This window comes from Rhamphochromis longiceps, linkage group LG19 (genome assembly GCF_057381845.1).
Source record: "Rhamphochromis longiceps isolate RC_006_pf linkage group LG19, R_longiceps_female_GT1.1, whole genome shotgun sequence".
NCBI lineage: Eukaryota > Metazoa > Chordata > Actinopteri > Cichliformes > Cichlidae > Rhamphochromis > Rhamphochromis longiceps.
Window position 1 is genome coordinate 25,150,901 of NC_140575.1, and position 26,142 is coordinate 25,177,042.

The 26,142-nt window shown below is 41.3% G+C and overlaps 1 protein-coding gene across 4 annotated transcripts in view; it reads left to right on the forward strand.

Annotated features, from left to right (window-relative positions):
• The window catches only part of fermt2 (FERM domain containing kindlin 2), a 36,948-nt gene extending 11,803 nt beyond the window's left edge, over nt 1-25,145 (forward strand). The window contains exons 3-17 of one of the 4 annotated variants that reach the window (XM_085390537.1): nt 2,411-2,644; nt 8,587-8,715; nt 11,979-12,011; nt 13,619-13,844; nt 13,974-14,076; nt 14,437-14,544; nt 16,486-16,620; nt 17,167-17,216; nt 17,778-17,902; nt 18,082-18,188; nt 18,270-18,485; nt 20,829-20,849; nt 22,074-22,198; nt 22,335-22,476; nt 22,841-25,145. In XM_085390537.1, coding sequence (XP_085246663.1) covers nt 2,411-2,644; nt 8,587-8,715; nt 11,979-12,011; nt 13,619-13,844; nt 13,974-14,076; nt 14,437-14,544; nt 16,486-16,620; nt 17,167-17,216; nt 17,778-17,902; nt 18,082-18,188; nt 18,270-18,485; nt 20,829-20,849; nt 22,074-22,198; nt 22,335-22,476; nt 22,841-23,014 — 1,928 coding nt within the window. In that variant the 3' untranslated portion in view covers nt 23,015-25,145. The remainder of the gene's footprint in view (nt 1-2,410; nt 2,645-8,586; nt 8,716-11,978; nt 12,012-13,618; nt 13,845-13,973; nt 14,077-14,436; nt 14,545-16,485; nt 16,621-17,166; nt 17,217-17,777; nt 17,903-18,081; nt 18,189-18,269; nt 18,486-20,828; nt 20,850-22,073; nt 22,199-22,334; nt 22,477-22,840) is intronic. The other 3 variants (XM_085390538.1, XM_085390539.1, XM_085390540.1) reach the window with 3 other exon arrangements.
• The last annotated feature ends 997 nt before the right edge of the window (nt 25,146-26,142 follow it).

Consider the following 26,142-nt stretch of genomic DNA (forward strand, 5'->3'; position numbering starts at 1 on the left):
TTACAAGGTTGAAAGAGGAAAAACTGTGAGCAGAGTTATGAAAATACATTCAGGATTATTTTCAGATTTTCTCTCTGTGCTCCCTCTCATTATTTCAGCCTTTAATAGCTGTAGAAGACTTAAGGGAGCAGTTTCTCTAAAGGTAGCATATGAAGTTGTTATCTGCACAGCTGAGGCATCAGAACTGCTTGATGACAGCTAGACCCCATGCTGCTAAAGCAACTCTCACAGGGCTTCAGAAAGCCTGGAATGTTTTCACTCAAGTACCAAGTGTTTGCCCACTGGAGTAAACAGTGCCAACAGCCTGACAAACAACCCCTCCCCAGGAGAATTCACAGAGCCCTAGGCTTTCACAATGCCATCTGCATTGACATGCTGGTGGCCACTCTTTTCCTTAAACTTGTTCTCCCCATCTCTTGTAATCCTTTCCTCAGCCCAGTTTGCTTTACTCACATCTCAGCAGTCTTGCTTCCTTGGTCTAAGGAGAGACAATCTGTTGTTTCACTTCCTCACCCACTAATCCCATTCATTCAGCTTTTAGGCAGAGTCCGCAGGAGTGTGTCAACAGTGTGTATAGATGCCTGTATGTAAAGGTCGTGGAAAACAACAGCAGCACATGGAAACAAAAGCCCACCATGGTGGCACCAAACTGTTTGACTGACAGAGAAGGTCGCAAAGAGAAACATTCAAGATCATCTTTGCAGTCTTTCACTTTGATGTACTTTTCAATTTATAGAATGAATTACCAGCAAACATCAACATTATAAAGGGAAAATGGATGTGAGGTTTTGCGCTGTTCTGTGTGTAACTGCTGCTTGCTCACAGTGTACTTGAAGGTAATTGCAATCCATTATGGCTCCAGTTTGTGCATTATTACCTGTGTCCTTCCTCGTGTCATAACAGCAGAAGATGTAATGAGCTGACAACGTATTCTCTCCTGTGCTACCAGCCTTGAATGCAAACTAGGTCGGTGTCCTTAATGAGGAAGAAAGCACATATTTTTTTCCATTAATGTACAGACTCGATAATTCATTGAATTAGAGTTAGTTGAGATTAAATAGCACAATTGGAAGCTTCATAGGGGTATTTTGTGGTAAAACCTTTCCCTTAGTCTGCATATGTAAACTTTACTGAGCTTTTGTATTTTCTAACTGAAACCTGAATCATGATGTGCCAATATACTGTATTTGCACTATATTCCTGTGATCTGACTATTGGTTTCTTATCTTTGTAGGGATATCAAACGTCTGTCTGACAATAGGTTGTTGACGAGCATACAGACCTTTTTCAAACACCCTCACTGACCCCGCAGTATCAGTATCGAATGATTTGATTAAACGGTGACTGAGCAAACTGACGTCTCTGTCTGGGCAATGACTCACTAAGAGCATAGAGAGACTCAGAGTGAGACTGAGAATAAGCTGGAGAAACAGTGAAGAGGTATGTGGGTGGAGGAAATGAGACCGATCTGGGAAATGCCTTCCTGAAATAATGTCGGGATAATGACATCACTACTCGGGGGACATCTGAAAGTAGTCAAAAAAAAACTTCAGGCTTATTCACGTCATCTCAACTATCAGTCTGCTAACAAGACTGTTAAATTTTACTCTTGATCATAAAGGAACACGTGCACAGTGTGGGGTACATAAATAGCCGGTTGGTATTTTAAACACCGTGTAAAGTTATGAGCCTTTGAGCTAACCGCTTAACTTGCGTGGCTAATTTGTGAATGTATCCCAGTCACTGATGAATCGCATTAATACATGAGAACAATGGTTTTAACAGAGCTACCACTATGTCTGTGAATATTCGGTTTTGCTCACCACTTTGATTTGCAATTCAAATAGAGCTTCAGCACATTGCTGAGCTGCTCACATACAGACGAGAACCAGGTGATCTGCAAAACAGATGCTTTGAGTTCCCTCAAATCCCTGTGGTTTTCACCTTCCCCTTGAAGTGAGACACATACACCATGAGACTACAGGTCAGTCGCTATTGTTGGTGATCCCCTGCAGAGCAAAAGCCTGGAAGCAATGCAGGGTTTTGGGTGCCTTTGGGTGCGTCTGCTTTAAAGGGATCACGGTGTGACTCTGGAACAAAGAGGGCGGTATGAACCTGATATTCCCTCAGCGTCACACAAACAGCCACGTCTTTCACACATTCAGTCTTTTCCCCCCCTCCTCTGTCTTTGACTTCACCATCTCTGCAATAATGTGCTGGTGCCCCTTTTCAATCAAGTGTGACCTCCAGCTGGGAGGGGATATACTTGGTTGGGTTATCAGTAGAGTGTTATACAGTGTTCTACCATACAGCAATATAAATGCTCCGTTCTTTGCTTAGTTTTCTTTGCAGCTTTTCAGTTTACATATTGATCACTGTAACTTCTCCATCTTTTTCTGCCTTCTCTTAGATGTAAAGAGGGACTGGTCGGACCATGCTCTCTGGTGGGAGAAGAAGAAGACATGGCTGTTAAAAACCCACTGGACGTTGGATAAGTACGGCATCCAAGCTGACGCCAGGCTGCTCTTTACGCCGCAGCACAAACTGCTACGGCTCCAGCTCCCCAACATGAAGCACATGAAAGTCAAGGTCAACTTCTCTGACCGGGTCTTCAAGGCCGTGTCGGACATCTGCAAAACTTTCAGTGAGTGAACGATCGACTCCTTTTCAGAGGAATAGAATGAACAGTTTTATTTTAAGTGGACATGTGAAAAGTTCTCATGAAGCCAGTGTGAGATGAGGTGTTGTTGGCAAGTAGTTATGTATTTGAAATTGTTTCACTTGCAAAATGGGGCATGCAGTTTACTTATGCACACCCTGTTTAACTGGAAACTTCCTGTGGTGATAGTATTTTTGGAAAAGGTCTAAAATGCTCGACATCAAACATAGCTAATCATGCCCTTCCTCCCTCTTTGTTTTTATCCCTGGCAATTTGTTGTGTTTATTAAACACAGTCTAAGCTCACAGAGCCAAAGTGGTGTCTCCTGACTTTCAGCCCAATCTAAAGTCATGTCCTTGAAACCTGGGCTCCAATCAGTCTCACAATAATGTTTCGTAAACAGAGATTATTTATCTGTCTCAGAAACAAAGGTGTGCAACAAGGTACACAGAAATGACTCCTACTGTTGGTCACAGTCTCCTTCTTATAACATCAGTTCTAATTTAAGTGTCCTCCATGGCGTAACTAATGCCTAAAGGTCACACGCACACACTATAGATATCTGCTGATCTGCCAAAGATGACTGAGGTCACATGCTGGACTCCAACAACCCCTGACCTACTAACATCCACTTTTCTTCAGCTCAGATCTCAATCCTTGCCCCTTGCCTCTGCCTCTCAATCACTATCTACAGTACAGTTTGAAGGTTTGAAAAAACTCCCACGCACGTGTATCCTTAGACAGGATCATAACACACCTGTTGTGTCCTGGTCACTGAACTGTGTTCGGCAAGTAGGATCCGGGGCTCCAGTGACAGGGTCTCCTTTTGGTATCGCTTGACTTAGCTTTTAGTTTAGTTTCTGCAGAGCATTTTATTTAGTGTAAATATACAAAGAAGCTTTTTTTGAAAATACGGGGCAGAGACATCTGTTATATTCACATTTACATAAGCATACATTTTAGAAAAACTTATTTTAGCTGACTTTGCAAGTTGCAAGATTTTATTTTCAAAAATAGAGAGTGGGGATGTTTTTTTTCCTTTTGCTGTAGATGTATGACAGTTTACAGTTGCAGTGACCTGGAAGCATTTTTTGTTATTTGGGCAGCTTTCAATTTGACAGTTTCCTCTGCATAGTTTCTCCTGCCTGCCTGTGAGCTGCATAGTGAATACGAGTGGACAGGAAGAGTGGAGGCCTGTCCAGCTGGCCTTTGTTTCAGACAGCAGAAAGGGAGGAGCAGGTATAGTGAAAGACGGAAACCAGATTTGATTCTTCTTTTTTTCCAGTGATGATGAGCTTGGCTTTAAGACCAGATCTAGTTCTCGTGTTTAGTTCTTCAGTCATTGGGTTACTTGTGCAAGTCTGCAAAACAGAAAGAGAAAACAGTTTTACAACTACCTCATGCAACAGTCTTTTACTTTGCAGTATTAACAAACATTATTCTTTCCTCCAAACTAATGTTTTGTCTGGTTTTTAGTCTCGCTAGAGCAATTGAATTCTGTCAGTGAACATCCAGCATAAGAAATCAACATAACACTCTCATTGTCATTACATACTTCTCCCATGTCCAAAGCAGCTTGTTCTTGACAAATGCACTCCATCTGGTAAGACTGGAAAAGAGAAGAGGGCTCAGCAAAAGGCTGATGTACTGTAATACACAAAAATCACTCAGTTCCACTCCTGTTTTGACCTTACATCGTGTCCTCTACTGCTTAGTTGATAGGAAAAAGAGGCATTTGGGATTTTCCACAATTAGTTTAAAGATAACAATTTTGAACTCTGTAAACAATTCAGAGTTCTCCAAAATTATATTTTTTCCACTTTTTGTAATGTCTTCTGTTTTGTGAAGAAATGCAACTACAATGCTACAGGGAAAACTTCTGTCACAATTTCCTGGCCCAATTCACACCAAAAGATACTCAGCTTAAAGTTTTAGAGAACAGAAGAAATTGTTGAATCTTCATTTGCTTAATGATGCAACCAATAACTTCGGTATATTGTGTAATTAAAGTTCAGACAAGTCATGAAATCCAACTCACTCCCCAATCCTGATGGATCAGCTAATGTCATCCCACAGTAGGGTGTACTGTTGTTAGCTGCCTTTCCTGCAAGCTGCTTTGCACCCCACCAAAATTCCAGCTCCTCCTTTTGCTCACTGTGCCATCTTCACAACCTGGTTTCTCATATTGACTAAATATATATTCAGCCCACCCACCCACACACACACACACACACCCTCTAACACCATTTGTTCTGTGAGCCAGCAGACAGAATGTACTCTTCATAACTGACTAACACATGACTGGGGACATTGGAGCCTGAGGTGGTGCAAATCTGCTGCCTCCCTTAGAAAAGCGTCATTTCAGACTAACAAGAGTCAAGCTGCTGCACTCAGAGCAACTGTGCAAGCTCTTTTAAACTACTGTGCGCTTGAAAACCAACACAGAGGGTTTTCTATGGAATGGCTAATAGGCCGCAACAGTAATGAAATGTTACAGTGAGCCATTAAATAATGTCTGGCAAAACAGATTCATGAGTAATTTGTCAGTAGCACCTCACATGAAGAGTGACTTTGAAGCAGACATCTGTAATTTTTTGGTCCCACCACTTTGTCCTCAAGAAACCTTTCTGATTTTTGTATGGACCTTAGCTCTGTCATTTTGGTCCAGCAGAGTTATGACCCATCAACCTGTGGCCTGCTTGACTGGGCCCAAATGTGCTCTCAACTGTTGTCATAACACAGGAGTACTGTGGTTTGGCCTCAGCTCCATCTCCTAAATGTAAGTGCATCATTATCCTTTCTGAGTTGCCTTTTAGCACATATTTAGCCTTGTGTCTGACAGAGAAAGAGAACTGTCACTCTTCCCAAGCCACTAAGGCCGTTTGGTATAGATTGTCAAAGCCAGAGTGAAAAATAGTACAAGAGACTTGTGCCATTTTAAGAACTGAATGAACTCGTAGTATGATTTGACTTAATATAAACACCAAAAGTTTATCATTCCTTTATGTGTAATCAGCTCAATTCTTGAAACATATAATGCAAATGGTGTGTGTGTGTGTGTGTGTGTGAGTCTTTAGACCTGTGACTCAACTGCAACATCTAGCTTCCATGTGTGGTGACAGCAGAGCCTGTTCTGAAACTCATGTGAGCTTGGCTTGGAGCTGCATGAACCAGTTCTCCACTCCACCTGTTACAGGTGCAGGTTTGAAGTGCCCTTCAGCGCTCAGTAGATCTTCTGAGCTGAAGGACTATCCTCGCCACTTGTAGTCCTTTCCACTGGGAAAGGTTTTCCATATTTTATATGGAGGACCGCTACAGCACCAGACTGGTAGCATGTGAAGCAAAGGGCCCGGCTTGGTGGTGAGCAGCTAAAAAGAACAGAACTAAAAAAAAAAAAAAAAAACGAGTCGCCAAATATCCTAGGCCTGTTGTTAACATACCTGGGCAGCCCGCCCAAGTAAAGCCTATATGTGGGAACTAGACCACCTATTCTTAACATTTAGGAGTATGCAAGGGAAACACAGGAACCAGATGATTCCTTTGTAATTTTTTGCCCATGTAGGTCTATATCAGTTTATACGGCAAACTTAAGTGCTGTAAAATTAGACTGTGATGATGTTTGTGATTCTTCTGCGGCTGGTCTTACTCACTGCAGTGAATCATCTGTTCCAAAGAGTAAATCTTGCATGCGCTGCTGGCTCCCAGTCAATCCTTTTCCTCTGGCTTCAGGCCTGGTTACTGCCACAAGTCAGCAGGACAGAAGATTGGGATCTTATTGTCTAGGTGTCATTTCTGCAAATGAAAATCCACCAAGCCTTTGTAAGCATTCTGACCATCACCCTCCTCCTCTTTCCTCCTCCTGACACCAGCCAAAAGTGGTGAGCGTAGGAGTATGAATATGTCAGCAAAAAATTAACTACAACACTTGCCCGGGATGAGAATTGGCATTTCCAAGACCATGGTTGTCAGCCAGAAAAGGGTGTACTGCCTGCTCTGAGTTAAGAGTGAAGTATTTCTTTAAATGGAGGCATTTAGCTGTCTTGAAGCCTGGTTGCCAAGTACGAGGAGAGCTGAGCAGAAGATCAGCAGGGTGATTGATGTAGTTTCAACAGTTATGGAGATAATCTACATTCCTACCACCTATGGCCACTAACTGTGGTGGGTAGTGACCTAAAGAATGTAATCATGCATACGAGCAGCATAAATGATCTCCTGAGTAGATAATTTTTCTGGATGTCGGTGCATTTTAGTGGAACAAATTTGCACGTTATTAAGCAGCCACAGATTTTTCCAGAAATCAGATACACTGCTGCATACGTGTACATGTTTATAGTTCTTAATTAAATGAAGTTTTTGAGCTGTCTGGTTTTGACAACAAACTCAAAGTAGTGTAAACAATTGAAAAACATGGCGTTAACTCATTTCATTGAAATAATAGAGATCGATTACATCAGATGCATTATCTCCCCCAGAGTTTGTCATGCTAATATTTATAATATGGAAAAGTTCCCAGTGTTGATGATAGGCTCATAACAATTAAACAGAGTTAGGTTGTAATTAAATGCCACATGGTTCTGCAATGTCTCACAAAAAGACACAGTCCTATCCATCTACTTGCCGTTTGATACACACTTTACTGTGTATATTTGCCTCCTCGGGGGCTAAAGCGCAGCAGCAGGCCTGGAACTCACATGGCTGTATAAGGGCACGGGGACTGTGCTCGTCTGTTACAGCAGAGTGAGAATGGGGGAGGAGGGAGGCAGAGAAAGGGTGAGCTCCCATCTGGTAGTTCTTAAAACTCCTGGAATGCTTTTGCTTTAGTTACACAAACCAAACAAGCTTGCACATCAAGCCAAGACGTTCTCTCAACCCTTCTGCCTGTGCTTTCCACAACACCTTCTTCAGTTACTTGAAAAAAATGATTTGATTCAATAGATATGAGAAAATGGATAGCTATGCACTTGATTACATAAAAATATGAAATATTGCTCTCAAGTATCTGCGTGCTCGTCAGTTAATATGGAATCCTCGAGAAAACCAAGTCCAGCTGTGGGTCCAGATGTGCGTTGCTTCTAGCCGAGCTCCATCTATTCTAGTCCTGACACATTCTGGCCGTCTCACCGCCTATATCAGAACCGCCCCAAGCCATCCTAAAACATCATTTCTGCTGCTGCTGAGTGATGGTTCCCTGGCCTCCAGGCCCAAGGGAAGGAGGGAAAAGAGCGAGAAGCCAGGGAATAAAGACTGCTCTGTTTTAGTCATTATATTCAATATGGCGGGTGTCTTACTGTCCGAGTTGGATCTTGCACACTTCTCTTCCATTTGCATACATGCAGTTACAGTTTGGTTCATTTCATCTTTATTACCTGTTTGTTGTGAATAGTTTTGGGAGGGTTTTTGGCGGGCAGGGGGGTAAAAGTAACGCTACCTTACTATTCTCCAATGTCGGCTGAATTGTGTTATTAATGTGTGTTGGAGGAATTGTCTAAGGAAGAGGAGTAGGAGGGCGATGGAGGATGTCTGCTCAGTCTCAGCTGGGGATTAAAGTTAAAGCAAGATTTGTTAGAGCCCTGAGAAAAGGGATTTACAGTATTCCACCCTTTATGTGCACAGCTGTCTGCATCTGTTTCCCTTTGCTTTTTTGTCCTTCTTCCCCCCCCCCCCATCTGCCTCTCACCTTTTTTTTTTTTTTTTGAGATTTGGGTTGGTTTAGTGTCCCTATTTTCACCTACTATACAGCTTAAAGTCATTGAGGTCATGTGGTTTTATTTCAAGCCTATAGTTGAAAAAACACAAATTACTGTATGGTTTTGGGGACTCTATGACATCCAAGCCTGTCTGTCTTTGTGTCCAAATGGCTTTGTTGCTAGTCAAGGTTTATGCTTATGTGACATTGAATGGATCTTCTTAATGTTTCTCCCCAAAAGATATCCGCCACCCAGAGGAGTTATCTCTACTGCGCAAGCCCCGTGATCCCAAAAAGAAGAAGAAAAAGTTGGAGGAGACAGAAGAAGATGATCTGGAACTGGAGGGTCCGATGTTAACACCTGGATCAGGTGAGCTGCTTCTATGGCTCGTTAACAATGTTTCCTAAAGAACTCCAACTGAGTTTGGAGTTGTTAGGAACAAAAATATTTCTTGATGAATAAAGCCAGGGTATTTTTGAGTTCATATTCCCAACCCATGAGTTGAAAGTTTGTATAAACCTAACCATTTAGGTTTTTACATTCTGATCTGTTCTTAGGTAATCAGGAAGAATTTTCACTTTCTTTTGTTGTGAAAAACAATTGCTCCTATTTTCCTGGGACAGCAGGTTGTATGGCAGGTTGTGCTGGCCCCATGAAGCTTCTTAGATTCTTTTTTGTATTTCATGCACTTGCGATTTAAAAAAAAAAAAAAAAAAAACACCCACCCAAAACACTAAGATGACCCGAGTTTGGTGCGCCCTGCTTCTCGTGACCAAATATGAATGTGTGAGTTTGAGGCCTGCATGGGATCTACAGCCCTCGCTCTCAATTCCTTGGCAGGGAGGACTAAAAATGGCTGAGATTCCACACATAGTTGGTCACGCTGCCATTTTAAACCCAAACCAGGCTACAGGAGTGCAGTCATACTGACCCTCCTCCCTCCTGATGGGAGACTTACAACCATCTGAGCAGGGAGGAGCAGAACAAAACAGACTGCTGTCACAGAGTTAGCATTAAGCAGAACTGCTAACACCATCAGACAGGGTGAATGAGACTCTTTGTGCGATTAGTCTTTTCTGCTCTGCAGAGTCAGCTCTGTGTGCACTGAATGACTATATAGACTCACCAGTTGCAGGGATAGCAGCCTGAACACTCATTGTGAAAAACAAATTCTCCTGAAATACAGATTTGGATCTAGGGTTGTCAAAAAAATTGATACTCGGATACTATTTGATACTAAAAATGGCTCTCAGATTAGATACTCAACCCGGCAGTGCTGTCTTTGCCTCCTCTAGTTGACACAGACCTTCAAAAAGCACTGCTGCAGATAGGCAGGCACACAGCCCCTCCCCTCACTAGTTGAACACATGAACAGTAAGTTCAACACTGGACAACACTTCAAGGAATTTCAAGACATTTTAAACGGTTATCAGAAACATTAACCTGGCTACTGGACTCATAAAAGTTTGCTGTTTAACTATTAGCATTTACCTGGTAGCTACATTAGCCTGCTGTTAAGTTATCATTAAGGTGCTAATGATGATGCTAATGGTGGAACTAGGCAGGAATCGTTATCAGTACCTGCCCGACATTAATAGGCTGTGTAAATTGTGTTAGATTAGCACAATTATTTGTGTCTAAAAAGTGTGTTGCTCTACCCCCTAACAGTACGATTTGATCAACAATGAAAGGATGGTGCCAACTCACCAGATGCACAGCACTACATCAGACAACCTCAAATTTTGCACTGCTTAAAATGATATAAGATATTGTTAAATATATAAAATAACATTGATGTTATTGTTGGTTTAGTTCTTATCTTGTAGAAAAGAGTCATGTGTCTTATTTTATTTTCCTCCCATGGTACTAAGAATGCTATTGAGCATTACTTTGTATCAAGTTTAAAATTCTAGTATCATTACAAACCTATGTGGATCAGAGTGAACGGTGTATTTATTCACTCATATATTTAAACGTAATGAGTGATTGAAACTGCAAAAAGCAGTTACTTCCCAACACATCGACCATGCCCAGAGTTGCATCACCACATTTTAAGGGGTGTGCTACACACTCCTCTACGCCTTTGGTTTAGATACATTTTGTTCCCAGTGGGTGAATGTGGTCAGAGTATTAGGTGGTGAGGAGAAACAGAGTTTCGGTAGGAATGTGGAGAATCTGTTTACTGTCACCAGTCTCCGTGTGTGTGTGTGTGTGTGTGTGTGTGTGTGTGTGTGTGTGTGTGTGTGTGTGTGTGTGTGTGTGTGTGTGTGTGTGTGTGTGTGTGTGTGTGTGTGTGTGTGTGTGTGTGTGTGTGTGAGCGCACACACACACATCAGATCGCAGATCACATGCTACAGTCAAAGTACATTTTATGGCCAAGTTGTAAGATGTTATTCCGTCCCCTCGTGAGGAAGGGCTGGCCTCTTGGCCCAGATCTCCTGATAGAAATCACAAGGCTTTGAAAAGATGCAATCAGTACCACAGAACGACCTTTATCACATTTAGAACTGCAATACTTAGTTAACCAATTATTCAATCTACAGGAAATTAATATGCAACAGTTTTATTAGTCTTTTCACAATCCACCTTTTTAAATGCGATTATTATATTTTCTCAATAAGCTGATAAAACAACACATTTGATTATAATACCATTCATAAGAACGCGACAGTTATTTTAACACTTTTCTGAAGTATTTGAGTCCGATTGAATGTTTTGGAGATACTCAAGCTTTAAACAGATCATTTTGCCTTTTTCTCAATGTCTTTTTAACTGATTTATTACTGCCGAGAACGGTAAAAGAAATACATACAAGAAATGTGTGCCTATAGAGTACCTAAACACATGCAAAATAGCCTATGTGTACTGTACAGTGAGCTCCACACTGATCTCAGAAGCAAATGAAATGGGTGTTTGTCTAAACAACAAGTCCATAATGGGTACATGACCATTTATTTCCACTTGTAGACTGGCAATCTTTTTCCAAAACCTCAATCTCTATATTTAAAATTACTATTTAGGAAATGTCTCCACACTCATTTGACCTGCCTCACGTAATTGGTCATTTTTGGTAGAAAAACCATCCTCAGCTGTTGTTGTTACACGAACATAGACACGACGCTGCCTGTGATGCCAGTTCAGCAGCTCCCAGTGGAGCGGCTACGCCTTGGCATGCCCGCTGTTTGTAATCGTCTGTCTTGTCAGTGTTGAGAATGACAGACCTCGAACGGCCTTTACTTTGTAAAAATGTGCTGCACTTTATACATGCAAGGCTGGGTCATTCTGACCAACGCCTTGCCTGGGTTTTCAATCAGTCATGCTGCGTTGGATGGTTATGAATGGGTGGATGGAAACTGCAGAACTTCACTAGTCATGCCAGGGCGATCTCCCTCTGTGAAGAGGGTAAACTGAGTCATCCACTCTGAGGCTAGCAGTTGGCAGTGTCTGTGGAAATGCCAAAGATATACCCCATTCTTGTATTCCTCAACTGTTGTCTTTTTTCCTCTGTTTCCTTCTATGCCTGTAGAGTTTTCTGTGTCTTAAATCTGTCCACTTGAGTTGATTTCTACCCGTTTCCTTCCCTCTACATTTTCCTGTCTTTCTTTTTCTTACTCTTTCTCTTTTCATCCTAGCCTCTGAGATAATATACATCGGACCTGTGAAAGGTAAGCTTTCCCCTTCCTCTGTCCTTTCTTTTCAGCACTGCTTCCTCAGCATTGCCTCCTTATTCCTCTCTACACCCCACAGCTGGTGTGTTAAGGTCACATGACATATGTAGCATTTGAGACTAGCAACCGAGTCACCTGACTGGTCCTCCTAAGGAAGTCAGCTGATTCGGGTGGTGTCATGACAAAGGCTTTGCGCCCTTTTAGCAATTAGCTCATTGCTCACTTTTCTTAAAGCTACTCCAGGGGCCTGCTCACTGTGCCTGCAGGATAGCCAATCACTTGCTTGAGTATGCAGATATGAGATGGTTGTTATCGGGCAAGTTATATGTAGGACATTTGTGTTTTTACCCATAAACTTGTGTTCAGAATTAAAATCACATGCTTATAATCCTATCTGCATGCTTCAAATAGCAGCCCACACAGGAGCGCTGTAAAAACCAAATCCATGACAGTTCATTTATTGACCACCATCCCATGGTTTACTTGTAGTCTCAACAGCTGATGGTGGTCCTGCTCCTTCCATCTAAGCCCTCTATGAATCACTAGTGTGGGAGTATTAGGGAGTAAAGTCATGTTAGCATTCTTTGTTTTTGCACCAGCATTTGAGATTCAATAAACAGGATGGAGGAGGCTCCTTTGTGTTATTAATGGAACTCCAGCTTTCAATTTATACACACTTTCCCTAGATATTTGGCATTCCCCAGGGGACCCTACGGGTGATAGGATAAGTCTTCTTGACCTGATGAACTTTGCATTGGGAGGAAAACCTTGAAAGAACCACTGATCACCCTCCCCCACAAGGAAGGGGAGGCCATAGCCAGCAACATGTTCTCATGACCTCAGTTTGCAAACATAAACATCCACATGCACACTCACATACAGAAACCAAGCCCACTTCCTCATTTCAGAAGGGGTTTAATGGTTTAGCCAGTGTTGCTTGACCCTACAGAGGGAGAGTTGGAATGGAGGGGAATGAAAATACTTTGGAACTTGGACTAACAGGAAATGCAAATAACTTCACTTTGGGGGCTTTTGTTTGTAGCCAGACTCCCAAATTAAAACACTGCAGACCAAATATACATATAACTCAGCATTTAAGTTGCTTAGACACTTAGTTTATCAAAGGTTTTTTTTTATTTAGTTATATTCCTTTAACATGTTTAAAAGATATTCAATGTATTCTCCTCCAATATTTTTGTACTCTCTCTCTTTCTCGTGGGTAAATTGTGCTGTAGTTTGCTGTGTGCAGTGCATTCCTGCTGGTTTTTCTTTTGGTCTGTAAGTAAATGGGTAAACCTGATCATGTTGTGCATCACCTGCATGCTGATCAACATCTACCCCACCATCAGCAGGAGGGTGGTGTTGAAGTCACTCATCTGCAAAGTTTGTGCTGGTAGTCACATGGTGTTTTTGACCACTAACTGGTCAGGCTAGGCTGCATTTGCGTGTGCTGAGAAGTCTTCACTCTTCCCCCTCAATGCTGTGTTAGTGACTTATGTGTACTTAACTTGATTGTGAGTGTCAGTATTTGGAAGTTTTTTGTGTTAGGTTTGTATTTCTGGCTCCGCAAGGGAATACGGTAACTGATGGTTATCTTTTTTCAGGGAGCATCTACTCTAGTCCAGGCTTATACAGTAAGACCATGACCCCCACCTATGACTCAAGGGACGGCAGCCCTTTGTCACCAACTTCCGCCTGGTTCGGAGACAGTCCCCTGTCAGAGGGCAATCCCAGCATCCTTGCTGTGAGCCAGCCAATCTCCTCACCAGACATTCTGGTCAAACTGTACAAGCCCCAGTCCCTGCTGGACAAAGCCAAAATCAATCAGGGGTGAGTTAAACTTTGCCTAGTGGTTTAGTTAAAAAAAAGGTCGTTAACAGACAACATTTACAAGAGACTGCTTTCATGTTGTGTGAAAAAATAACATATTCTAATTAGCTGTAATCCCTGTTTGTACAGGTGGCTGGACTCGTCCAGGTCTCTCATGGAGCAGGATGTAAAGGAGAATGAGGTGCTGCTGCTGAGGTTTAAATATCACAGCTTCTTTGACCTCAATCCAAAGGTAAATCATACAGAAAAAGCACAGCACATTGTAGTCAGTTGAGATAATTATTGAGACCCTGCCATGCCGAATAGCTCTGTATCATCATAACCTAAAAGCACCAGATATAAGTTATTATAATCATAAAGTAAGCAGGGATACATCCAGCCATTAGTTGCCATGATTTGGGTAAAAATATTTGTTTAACACTGGCCTGTAGAGCTTACGTTCTATATCTGGTACCGATGACCTGAATGGGGCGTTTGAAAGACTAGTTATTTGATACTTTTGTATCATTAATCTCATACAACCTTTACCTTTGACATCACTGTATTCAAAGTTGTCCAGTTTGCTCAATAATATGGTTTGATGTGCCCACAGTATGATGCCATTCGAGTGAACCAGCTCTATGAACAGGCCAAGTGGGCCATTCTCCTGGAGGAAATTGAATGCACAGAGGAGGAAATGATGATGTTTGCTGCCCTCCAGGTAAGAAGGTTGAGTGTTTGCGTACTGATACAGTTTAAGTTGGCAAGGTATGAAATTTAAAGAAACGCTGACCTTTTTTTATTGGGTGGAAGGCACGCTTTCTTCTCAGCTTCAAGGTAATGAATTGGATAGGATTGCAGCTCAGAGTGAAGCTGTAATGCTGAAAGCCCTGTTGCAGCATGCAGGCTAAATCTTGATTATTGTGTATTGTTTCCTATTTAGTTCATACTAATAACAAAGTAAATAGGCTTTTAGATTTAAAGAGAGGTTCTTATTACAGAAGTGTACTCGTCAAACAGTTTGAACCCAAGAATTATTACGTGACTCTCGGTAAAACAGAAACACAATTTTGGTCTGGGTGGACTTTAAAGGCACTGGTGGCATTGGATTATTGGGTTTTGAGACAAGTTCAAAGTAGATCAGTAGAAATGACAGTCGCTAGAATGGATATTGGCTCGAATGGGAGTGATGTACAGATTTGAAGCTCTTTTACACCCCTAGGTTTCCTCATGTACCATTGGGGTGGTGTTCCTTCTATTTCTGACCCCCATAAACTGTGGGTGCCAAGACCTGAGGACGCCACCCTGTCTTCACCCTGAGGGTAATTATAGGGCATCTTGGAGCACAGGACCCCATACCTCAGACCACCCACCCCAGAAAGACAAGGTCTTGTAGACCTGTTCACATTCCTTTTCCCACTCTTTCACTCTGAGGTGTTAGGTTTGTTTCGTCTGACCAGTTGTAATTACACTTCACTGGTTTCTTCTTACACTGCACTGGGAGAGATGCTAATCTAAGTTGGGTGTTTGGGCCGGTAGGTAGACTGTTGCTGCCTATCTTTTAGCACTTTAGTAGCTACTACTGCGTTTCAGTCTTGGCTTTTAGCTTAGGTTTCACTGTTGACAGATACTAAGGTCTAAATAAAGAGCAATGATTGTCCAACTCTGGTATGCAGCTGGCTGGACTTAGCATGCTGTCACCCGGATGTATCACTATGGTAGTTCTCAAATATGAGGTAATCAGTGGTCAAGATTAGTGATTGACCTCATAGTCATGGACTTGGGACACAGGTTGTAGTCAGTACTTCAGCAGATAAAGAAGTAACTCTGATGATCACACAAACAAACAGAAAAATGGGAAACACTCCTTCACAGAGTTGCATTTTTTAAAGATGAGCCAGAGGATTGGACATCATGGCAAGCTCTTTGTCCTACAATATGAAGCCTTAGCCAGCTAAATCCTAGCTAAATCAGCTAAATCTCTATCAAACGCTGCATTGTATCGCTCACTTTCTTGACAGCTGTTCATTCATATATTGGTGGGGGTTGCTGATGGGGTGACATTATAAATACCATTTATCTACAAGCTAAATTTGGTATCTGTGACTCACTGATGGGTTTGTTTGTGGGGGGTTTGTAATAGAGAACAATCTCTTACTACAGTCTTGCACCAGTCCTACATTCAGTATACACTTGGTAAAAACAATTTCATTGCCTATAACAGCCTGACCTCAGTGAATCTTTACCAGTAACTTTAGCACACTTCTCTTCTTTATCTTCAGCTTCTTCCAAAAAAAACGGCATAGCTGGTAAACTCAGTGGTGTATGCTGGCTGCACTTGCTAACACAAATGCCATCACATCTTAAAGTATTTATATGGCAATTATCACAGATTGTTTTTCCTTTTTATAAGATGTAGCTGGAGCGTTTATGCACCGGTAGCACACAGCAAAACTTTATAGAAAAAAGCAATACTGTTGACCATGTTGGTGCAACAGATAACAAGCTGCTAACAGTCTATCTCCACCTCACACTTTCTTTAAATCCCCGTGTCTCAAGTGTTTTATTTTAGACCTGGAAGCTTTAAGGGAATGGACACTTTAGTAATAGATTGCAGGTTTCATGCTTTTAACCAGAGCATCGCTCTTTGTTTCATTCTCAGTACCACATCAACAAGCTGTCAATCATGTCATCAGACAACCACATGAATAATAGTGAGAAGGAGGTGGATGAAGTGGATGCAGCCCTGTCAGATCTGGAGATTACCTTGGAGGGAGGGAAGACTTCCAACACACTGGTATGAGACAAAACCACTGGTGCTTGAGTGTGCACTGGGCTTGCCTGCATCCTTTTTGTCCAAATGGGCGTCATTATGTGAATTTGTTTTTCCCAATTGTGAAATCTTGGCATCAGTTAGGTGCTTTTGTTTCTACTTGTGACGAAGTCTCCTTTCATCAGCACTCATAAACATGACAGGAAACACACAAAGACAATGCAATGCACTACAGTTTGCTGGAAGTGCAAAATTTCACAGTTATTCAAAAGCTCTGCATCTAACAAAGAGCTGGGGGTTCTAAGGCCCCACTGAAAATATGTCTCTACTGTTACAACAACTTCTTGAAACATGTATTTAGCTTATCAGAGGAAACTGACCTCTGAGATATTACATAAGAAGCCAGCTTACTGTGCTGAGCAATGACATTGAAAATGTACAAAGTCAAGTGTGAGGTCATTGTTTTGTGTTTAATCCTTTCCCTTTTTTTCTTTCCTTTTATTCACATATATGTATGTATGTTAAAGTGTTCCAGGCTTATTTTAACAATAGCTTTCCCCTTTCTCCTAGGGTGACATCACATCTATTCCTGAGCTAGCAGACTATGTTAAAGTCTTCAAGTAAGTCCAGTGCCATGAGGTTAAATGCACCTTTACTATTAGCAAATCCACTAAACACTGCATGTTAGTCTATGCAAGATTACATTTTATCCAAAAGCTGTTGACTATGGCGGGACCATTCTCTGGCCAAGTAAGCCTGTTTTTCTATTTTTTTATGAGCTTAAAAGGCAACCTGAAAGCTCAGCCTGCAAATATTCTTTGGCAAAAAATCTAGAGTGATTATAGTTGGACCAAGCTTTCGAATCATATTCATTTTTGGCTTGAAGCTTTTGCTGACAGGCAGGTGGCCCCTTGGGTGGTTGTCTCATAAAATGGGGGGTATGATATCAAGAGGCATTTCCTCTTTTAATGGTTTTCCACAGTGCTGGCTTCTTTCCTATTCATCTCGCTGACTTTGCACTTGAGAAGCTCTACTTCTTTTCCTTCCCCTCCTTTGTACTTATGATCTCCCCTCCCCCGCTGTTCCTCCTCACCACCAATAAAGAAAATGGTTGTTTTTTCCTTTTTTCTTTTTTTCTCCCACCTGAACTCTGACATGTCTTCTGCTTTTTTTCTCTCTAGACCCAAGAAACTGACGTTGAAGGGCTACAAGCAGTACTGGTGCACATTCAAGGATATCACAATTTCCTGTTACAAGAGTAAAGAGGAGGCACATGGGACACCTTCCCATCAAATGAATCTTAGAGGTGCAGAGACATCCCTAGTTGCATAAGAGTACACACACACACACAAAAAAAAAACCCTCAATGTCATGCCCATTTATTTTTTCCCTGCAAATAAAAAAAATCTGAGGTTGCATGTCTAAAGAACAGGCTCTGACACTTGACCTCTTTTTCCTGCCTGCACCATGCTTTTCTATTTGTAGGCTGTGAGGTAACGCCAGATGTTAACATCTCTGGTCAGAAATTCAACATCAAGTTGCTAATCCCTGTGGCTGATGGCATGAATGAGATCTGGCTTCGGTGTGACACGGTGAGGCTGAAGTTGGTACACCCTTTAATGCGCTGTCTTATTCCTTTTTAGAGTTGGTTAATTATGACTTTTCATCTCCAGGAGAAACAGTACGCCCACTGGATGGCTGCATGCCGCTTGGCCTCCAAGGGGAAGACCATGGCGGATAGCTCATACAACCTGGAGGTCCAGAACATTCTGTCCTTCCTTAAGATGCAGCACATGAACCCTGACCTACCCATTGAACCAGTTGCTACTGATATCAACCCAGAATGCCTGGTGTCTCCGCGCTACCTGAAGAAGTACAAGAACAAACAGGTAAGCCATGTAGTCCAGGTTAGGATCTGTTTACAGCAATGTGGAGGTTAAAATGGTAGAAATGTTTGGTAAGGGGAAAAAAAGGGTTATCATCTAGTCTAGTGTGTGTTTTTAGAAAAGCTGATTACATGGTTGAAAGGTTGAAAAGCATCTGATTCATTCCAGGTGGGGTCCTCCTAACATCTGAGTTGTTTAAATACCTGTTCCTCTACTCCTCCTCTCTACATTTCTACCCACCACGTTCTCAGCTCTGTGATTGTAGACAAAAGGACTTAAAGAGCAGAGAGTCATATGGATACATATCAGATGCAATGGATCAGAAAACCCGTTATTATGGACCTCGTTATAATCTGGTGTAACATTTAATCATTAACGATGAATGTTCTCAAGTGTTATGTAGATTTGTGTGTTTGTGTACCCTGGAACAGCTGAGTACACAGCTGCCATGGTCAGGGATGGGTGAGGGAGCTTATTCACTCAATCTGGATTTGTTCTTATCGTAGTAGGAAAATACAGTGGTGCTAGGAGGCTAGAATGATGTTGGGAAGCTGCTGCTGGTACAGCAGGTGACGACTCAAATATTATCTGAAGCATAACTTTAAGTATCATTGATGTCTGGAAAAAAATTGCTCAAAGAAATGAGGGAATAAAGGGGTAAAAATGGACGTAGAACAGGAAAGGATCTAGGCAGGTTTGAACCATAGGAAACCAGGAATGTTATTAAAAGCAGTTGAAATAGAAATTATTGACACTCTAGGAGAAGTTAGACTTTGTTAGTCTGTGCTGCAAACTTCCTATAGGTTACCACAGTACAAAGCAGTGTTTCTCTTTAATGCTCCTTTCATAGAGGAAATGTGCATGTTAAGAGATCAAACACACAGCAGTACTAAAAGTCAGCAGTTAATCCCAAATTACAACAGCTCAAATTTAAAGTTTCAGTTCTGTCTTTCTATTTGAGCCTGACTCGCTATCTTCTTAGTTTAGTCAGGAAATCCCTTAAATATATTTGGGGTCACCCATATGAAATTACTTCCACATCTATAACAAAACCTACTGATAAAAAAAATAAAATCAAAGAGTTGATTTAGTGTCAGGTAAAAATGCCATAAATGTGTGTCACTGCCCAACCTACAGTTTACCTGATGTCACTGAGAGACAGAGAAGAGTCCTAGCTCACTTTGGCTCATCTTTTCCTGCACTATTTTAGAGTTCTTTACATTTTTCTTACATGCTTGCTGTATAACTTAATCAGAGCTGCAGTTGTGGCCAGTGACAAAAAAGGGGTGTAGAAATAGATAAGGGTTTTTTTTTTGTTGGGGGGGGGGGGGTTACAGAAAAGAAACACTCTGTAGCAAAATAATTGCATGGAACTGGGGCTAGCTTAAATAGGAAGGTTTTTTTCCCCTTTTTGTTTTTTGAGTATTAGTAGTAATAGCACAGGATGTGTGTCTGTCTGTGGTCCTTTCTGGCACAGATCCAGTCTCGCACTCAAACACAGTCTAATAGATGATCTCCCTGGGCATAACATTAAAGCGTAATGGTGTACAGTCCCTTGTTCACACACACACACACACACACACACACACACACACACACACACACACACACACACACACACACATATATGTAGTGGGCGTGGGACATCCGGAAATGAGCCATGCTTGGGAATGTTGCGCGGGAAAACTGTCTGGGATAAGCCCATTAACTCTTTGGCCAGCTGCAGCCCCTCCCCACCTCCCTTAAACTGGACTTCCTGTTGCAAGATTTGTCAGAGTAGACTTCTGTGCTGCATCTCCAGCCAGATACACGCACACAGGAGTTTTGTGATTACGTGAGTCAGGGTGGTTTCTGGATAAATGGGTTTATTTTAAACAGAAAATAAAGACCTGCAGCTTGGAGAAGCCCAACACCTTTCACTGCTGCTGTCACACATCGCCATCTTGTGGCTGACAAAGATATTACATAGAAACTGACTTCAGGGTTTTTTGGTTTGTTTTTTTAATGGCTCATTGTGTTTACAAAGAACAGGCAGGCATGATCTGACCTAAAATCTGCAGTTACACTGCCCACTTCCTTTATGTGAAAATGTGTGATTTCCTTGATTGCAGCTGTACTTTCCTCCTCCTGGCTGAACGCTGCATGCCCCTTTAGCTCCACAGCCTTCCTCCCCGCTTTCTGTTATTACAGTCATGTCCTGCATTGTTGTTGTTGTTTTTTTTTATCTTTCCTCTCTCAACAGTGATCTTACTGTCTTCTTCTCTTTGTCCAAACGTTGTATTCCTTCTATCTGTATGCATCTCCTTCATTCCCATCTATCTTCCCATACCTACCTCTCCTCCTCAGCCAGGCTATATCAGGGACTTGGTAAGTTGTGTCCACTGGCTGCTGTTTTAAGCTTTAGATACTTGCATGATTGTTTGAACTCTGAACAATTTATGTATCTGGGTTATCAAACCTAACAATAACTATAGCAAGTCATAGTGGCCGCCATAGTAGATGGTATAGTTTCTGTATGTCACTTGTTATTAACTCTAACAGTGTTCTTTGGGGTGTACAAGATAAGAAAGTAACACATAATTGTATCAAGTGAGCATCTGTGTGGTGTGGGGCTATAAATATACAGACTGAGTGAAACAAATGGACCATGCAGGTCTTTTGCATGTTTTAGCTCATTTAACACACAGTCCATATGCAGCATTTAACGTTAGCCTCACTGATGTAATAGAGCAGACCCTTGTGAAAATGTTTTTAGACTGATGAATAGTTTAATGTATTTTATTCTTTCTTTTTTTTTAATAATATGTTTAGCCTTTAGTTAGATGCTTATTTTAGTTCATGTATTTCTAATATATGTAAAGCAGAGCCCAGACTGCTGAAGATAAGTGATCCATCACGGTAAATCTAATTTACGTATTTTATTGTAATGCAGTCCGGCAGAGACCACTAAAGCTTTTCAAGTGCATTAGAGAAGCTGTGATGTTCAGGCAGCTTCACTGCAACCTTTTTAATGTATAAAATGATCAGTCCATGATGGATTACTTATCTTTAGGGGAGTTTACTACTCATTCTCTAAGTGTACTGACAGAAATGGTAGAATCCTTGTTTTGGGCTATGTGGTCATTTTGACTTTCTGCTCCTGTGCTCATGGTAAGGTTTAGGTTACAGCCTTAAGAATCATGTAGCACCACTGGAGGGAGGCACACATGTGTGAATACATGCATGCCAATTCACACAGTTCACCCTGAAAGCTTCCTTAAGTTGGCTCATTAACCTCAGTCTGGGTTCTAAAGCAGACTCGGATTCATAATTGTTTTCTAGCTGTACGTAGTAGACATTCACTGTGAACGTTCACTGGTTATTGACACCCTGCTCTGAAAGCTTTATGGGGTTAACCACAGCTTGTTTACACTTTAAGCGTGTGTTAAATTGGTGCATTGGGTTGTTAGAGTGTGGTGTGTGGGATGCATTTGTTTACAGTCATTAGTGTGTATGTTCGTGAATACTTTAAATGGTGGGAGTAAATAAAAAATACATTAAAAAAAAAAAAAAAAGTCATGTGTGTAATGAGTGCGGTTTTGTTTCTGTCAGATTTCAGCCCGGATTCTTGAAGCCCACCAGAATGTGGCCCAAATGAGTCTCATTGAGGCCAAGATGCGCTTTATCCAGGCATGGCAGTCCCTTCCTGAGTTTGGGATCACTCATTTCCTTGCAAAGTATGTTTGTAACAACTGACTAAAGATGTGTCTTCATCCAAAAAAACTCATCATACATACTGACAGTCACATATTTAGTCATTGTATCAACACACTTTCATTCCACAATAGATTCTAACTCTTTTCTTCTTTGCAGGTTCCAGGGTGGAAAGCGGGAGGAGCTGATCGGTATCACTTATAATCGTTTGATCCGGATGGACGCCAGCACCGGAGATGCCATCAAGACATGGCGCTTTAGTAACATGAAACAGTGGAACGTCAACTGGGAGATCAAGATGGTAGGAAACCCACATAACTGCTTTACCTTTAGTATTACCTTCTTAAAAACATTATTGGAACATGACAGGCACACTGATTCAATCAGATACAAAATTAACACAGTGTTATAAAACAGAAGAGGCAAATTTAGCTTCCTTTTAACCTTCTTGGATTTATTTTGCTGGTTTGTTTAATTGTGTTTGATAATTAAGTGAATGACTTGAATTTGTTGATCTATTAATCTAGTAAAAAGGGTGGAAGTCAACAGTGAAAGTTCTTTGCATTGCTTGTTGTGATGTTAGCTTAGCTGATCACACATATAAAACGACTATGTCAGCCAAAAAACGACTGATGTGACTGATGTGACGTGCTCTGTGTGCACAGGTGACTGTGGAATTTGCAGACGAGCCGAGTCTTTCATTCATCTGCGCCGAAGTGGACTGTAAGGTGGTCCACGAGTTCATTGGTGGCTACATCTTCCTGTCCACGCGTGCCAAGGACCAGAATGAGTCTCTAGATGAGGAAATGTTCTATAAGCTGACAAGCGGCTGGGTCTGAGCTGTTCCAGGCTGCCAGGGTTCAATGATTGTAGGTCAGGGGCCAGGAGGGGGAGTGGCTGGAGGTCGGGGGGGAAACCTCAATATATGAATTTATTTTACTTTTTCTTTTTAATTGTTTAGGTCTGCGCTGAAAAGCCCAGAGCAGCATGACTATTGCCATGGTTGACGCTATTTTTAAGGTCATAGTTTTTTGGAGGTTTTTTTGCATTAATGCTGACAAGGTCATTTGTTGCAACACTAATATTGTGGTGGATGCAGTTCAGATGAACTCCAGTGGTTGAGCAGAAAGCTAAGTTTGTCTGTTGTCCTACAACCACCTGTCTCCTCTCCTCCTGGACTGGCCACCAACTTACGTCCATGACGACCCTTTAACACCATTCAAACATCAGAATAAATCCCAAAGAATCTTTTTTCCCCACTTATTCTTTTTCACTTTCCTTTTTTCTCTCTCTTTTGGAACTGGACTAAAGAGGCTGACATAACAACGTAGATAAAAATGTAATTGTAGTGCCTCAGGGACCTACAGTTACTCATCCTAAAAGGTGGTTATCAAGAGTATCTATAACAGCAGAGGTCAGTCGATCAGATCTGCATGTCCATCCTGTCCACTCTGTGAAAGGTTTTTCTTTGAAGTCACGTGTAAGTGCACTTGTGCAGTATATAGTCCTGTTTATGAATAAGCTGTCCTGAACTTTCCGTTTATTTTTTTGCTTCTGATTTCTGTCGTTGCCTCACAACTTGTGTCCTTCCTGTTGAGTCTCTCTGTTGATTATGTTTTAGCTGACAGGTTTGACATTGTGAGATGTACTCTGTATTTAATAGACCGCTAAAAATGAGAGCACACTACAGTTCAGTGCAACAGCATGAGCATCAAGTGGGTTTGAGTTATCTGGTTTCCGGCTGATGTAAATGTCCTTGCTGCAGAAATGTTGATAGAGTGTAGCGCTGACTACAACCGCCTACTAGTTTTTTTTTAAAGTAAGGTGTAAAAATTTTCAGTTAGAATGTTCAACTAAGGTAATTAACATGCCTTTAAAACATGATGTCTTTTTATATTTTCCAAACTGTAAGCAGTCTTCTGTTTAGACAAAGCTTAAAGTGCACAGATTTTATGCCAGAGAGCATTAACACATCTGTTTATGGCTCTTCTTCTGACCACAGTTTTAGGTCAGCTTTGAACGGCATCCTCAGATCTGAAACCACTGATGTCTCATAGCGTAGTGCATGTACACTACATAACAGGAGGGACATTATCACATATCCCTTGTACTGGCTTTTACATTAACGCTGTTTTGTTTGTCACACCATATAGTATTATTACTATTATTATTATTGTTGTTGTTGTTATCGTTATTATCAGTACACACCAGCAAAAGGTCACAGAGTTTAAAAAATAAATATGCAAACTTTTTTTGTTCTGTCCTCAGTATGAAGGATCAGTAAATGAAGTATTTTTTTTGTAACTAATGTAAAAAAAACACAAACATTTTTATAGAATTGTACAGTTTTGTTTTGTTTTTCTGCATTTTGGGGGTTTGCAGGTAAGCCATCTGTCAACACGTGTAGTAAATGTGCCTGCTCATGTTGTAGTCTTACTGAGTTTCAGATGAAGATATATGTGAATATATATGAAGATAACACTAGTCTCAAACTCCAGGTTTGGTTAAGAAGTTCTGTTGAGTATATATATTTTTCTAAAATACAGATACACAAGCCTTTTTCACTGTGCCCTGTCTCCCCCCATTTCTGCTTTCTCTTCTACATTTCCATTTGTAGCTCTGTCATTTTTAGCTCATTTAAAAAAAGAACTGACATTGTCATTGATGTGCTTTTTTTGCTGCAAGTTTGACTCTATGCCATTTTAGGTTACTTCACTACTTACTATTTGTCTGGTATTTGACACAATTGAAGTGTGCAATTAAATAATGTCCATATGAAGGAGAGACAAATCAGCAAAAAAAAAGAAAAAAAGAACAGAGGTAAGCGAAAACTGTTCTGTTAATTTTTAATTTCTCTGACTTTTTGTTTGCCTTCAGTGTCAAGAGTAGCAGTGCATGTCCTGCTGTTCTGTTTTCTGACTGTAAAAATGCATTTATTTAAAAAAAATGAATAAAATAATTTTTATTTAATTACCTGTATCTGTCCTTGATTTGACATAATTTGCCATTACAATATAACATTTGCACAAAAGTAAAATATGACATTAAGGCTGCAACAATTCGTCGTTATAATCGACGACGCGGAATTTTATTGTCCACACGTCCTATTCTAAAAAAACAAAAACCCCACAAGTGTGTTTCTTGTACTTGCAGTACACTGCAGTAAGCTATATTCTGCTAAGACTGCACTCAATACTACAAAGAAGAAACTAGCGCGAACGGCAAAACGAAGAAGGAAGGAAATGGAAACAGGTTTTTTAAAAAGTGAAAACATTTCACAGTAAACAAATGCAGACTGTGTAAAGTGGAGCTTTCCCACCGCGACATCACTACTGCAGTGTAGCAGAAGTGGCCTCAGAAGGTCTGCTCGATAATGTTAATGCAGCACTACGGATGATATCTACAGCCACGCTTACCGACACTGATCTACAATACGGCAGCAGTGAGATGCTTGGCTAGAAGTTGGCAAGTGGATCTGAGGGCAGACCATAGCAACCTCCTCCCCCTGAACAGGGTCCAGTAACCATCACGGTGGCAGACATCCAAGCAAGGGTCTCTAGTATGAAGAGCATGAACCAGGCCCCGACATAGTTCACGCCTATTGGCTGAAGAAGCTGACTGCACTCCACGAGCGTCTGGCAGCACAAATGAACCAGCTGCTAGTTGACGAGAGATACCCGGAATGGCTAACCGAAGGTCGGACGGTCCTGATCCCCAAGGACCCCAAGAAGGGACCGGTCCCATCCAACTACCGACCAATAACCTGCCTCAGTACTACATGGAATGTAGTACATGTCAGGCATCATATCGGCTAAGATGAACAGGCACATGGGTCAATACATGAGCGGGGATTGGCAAGAATACCAGAGGCGCAAAACACCAGCTACTAGACAGAACAGTCAGCTGAGACTGCAAGACAAAGAAGCTTTTATACATTAAGTGAAGTTGAGAAAGATTATACTTACGG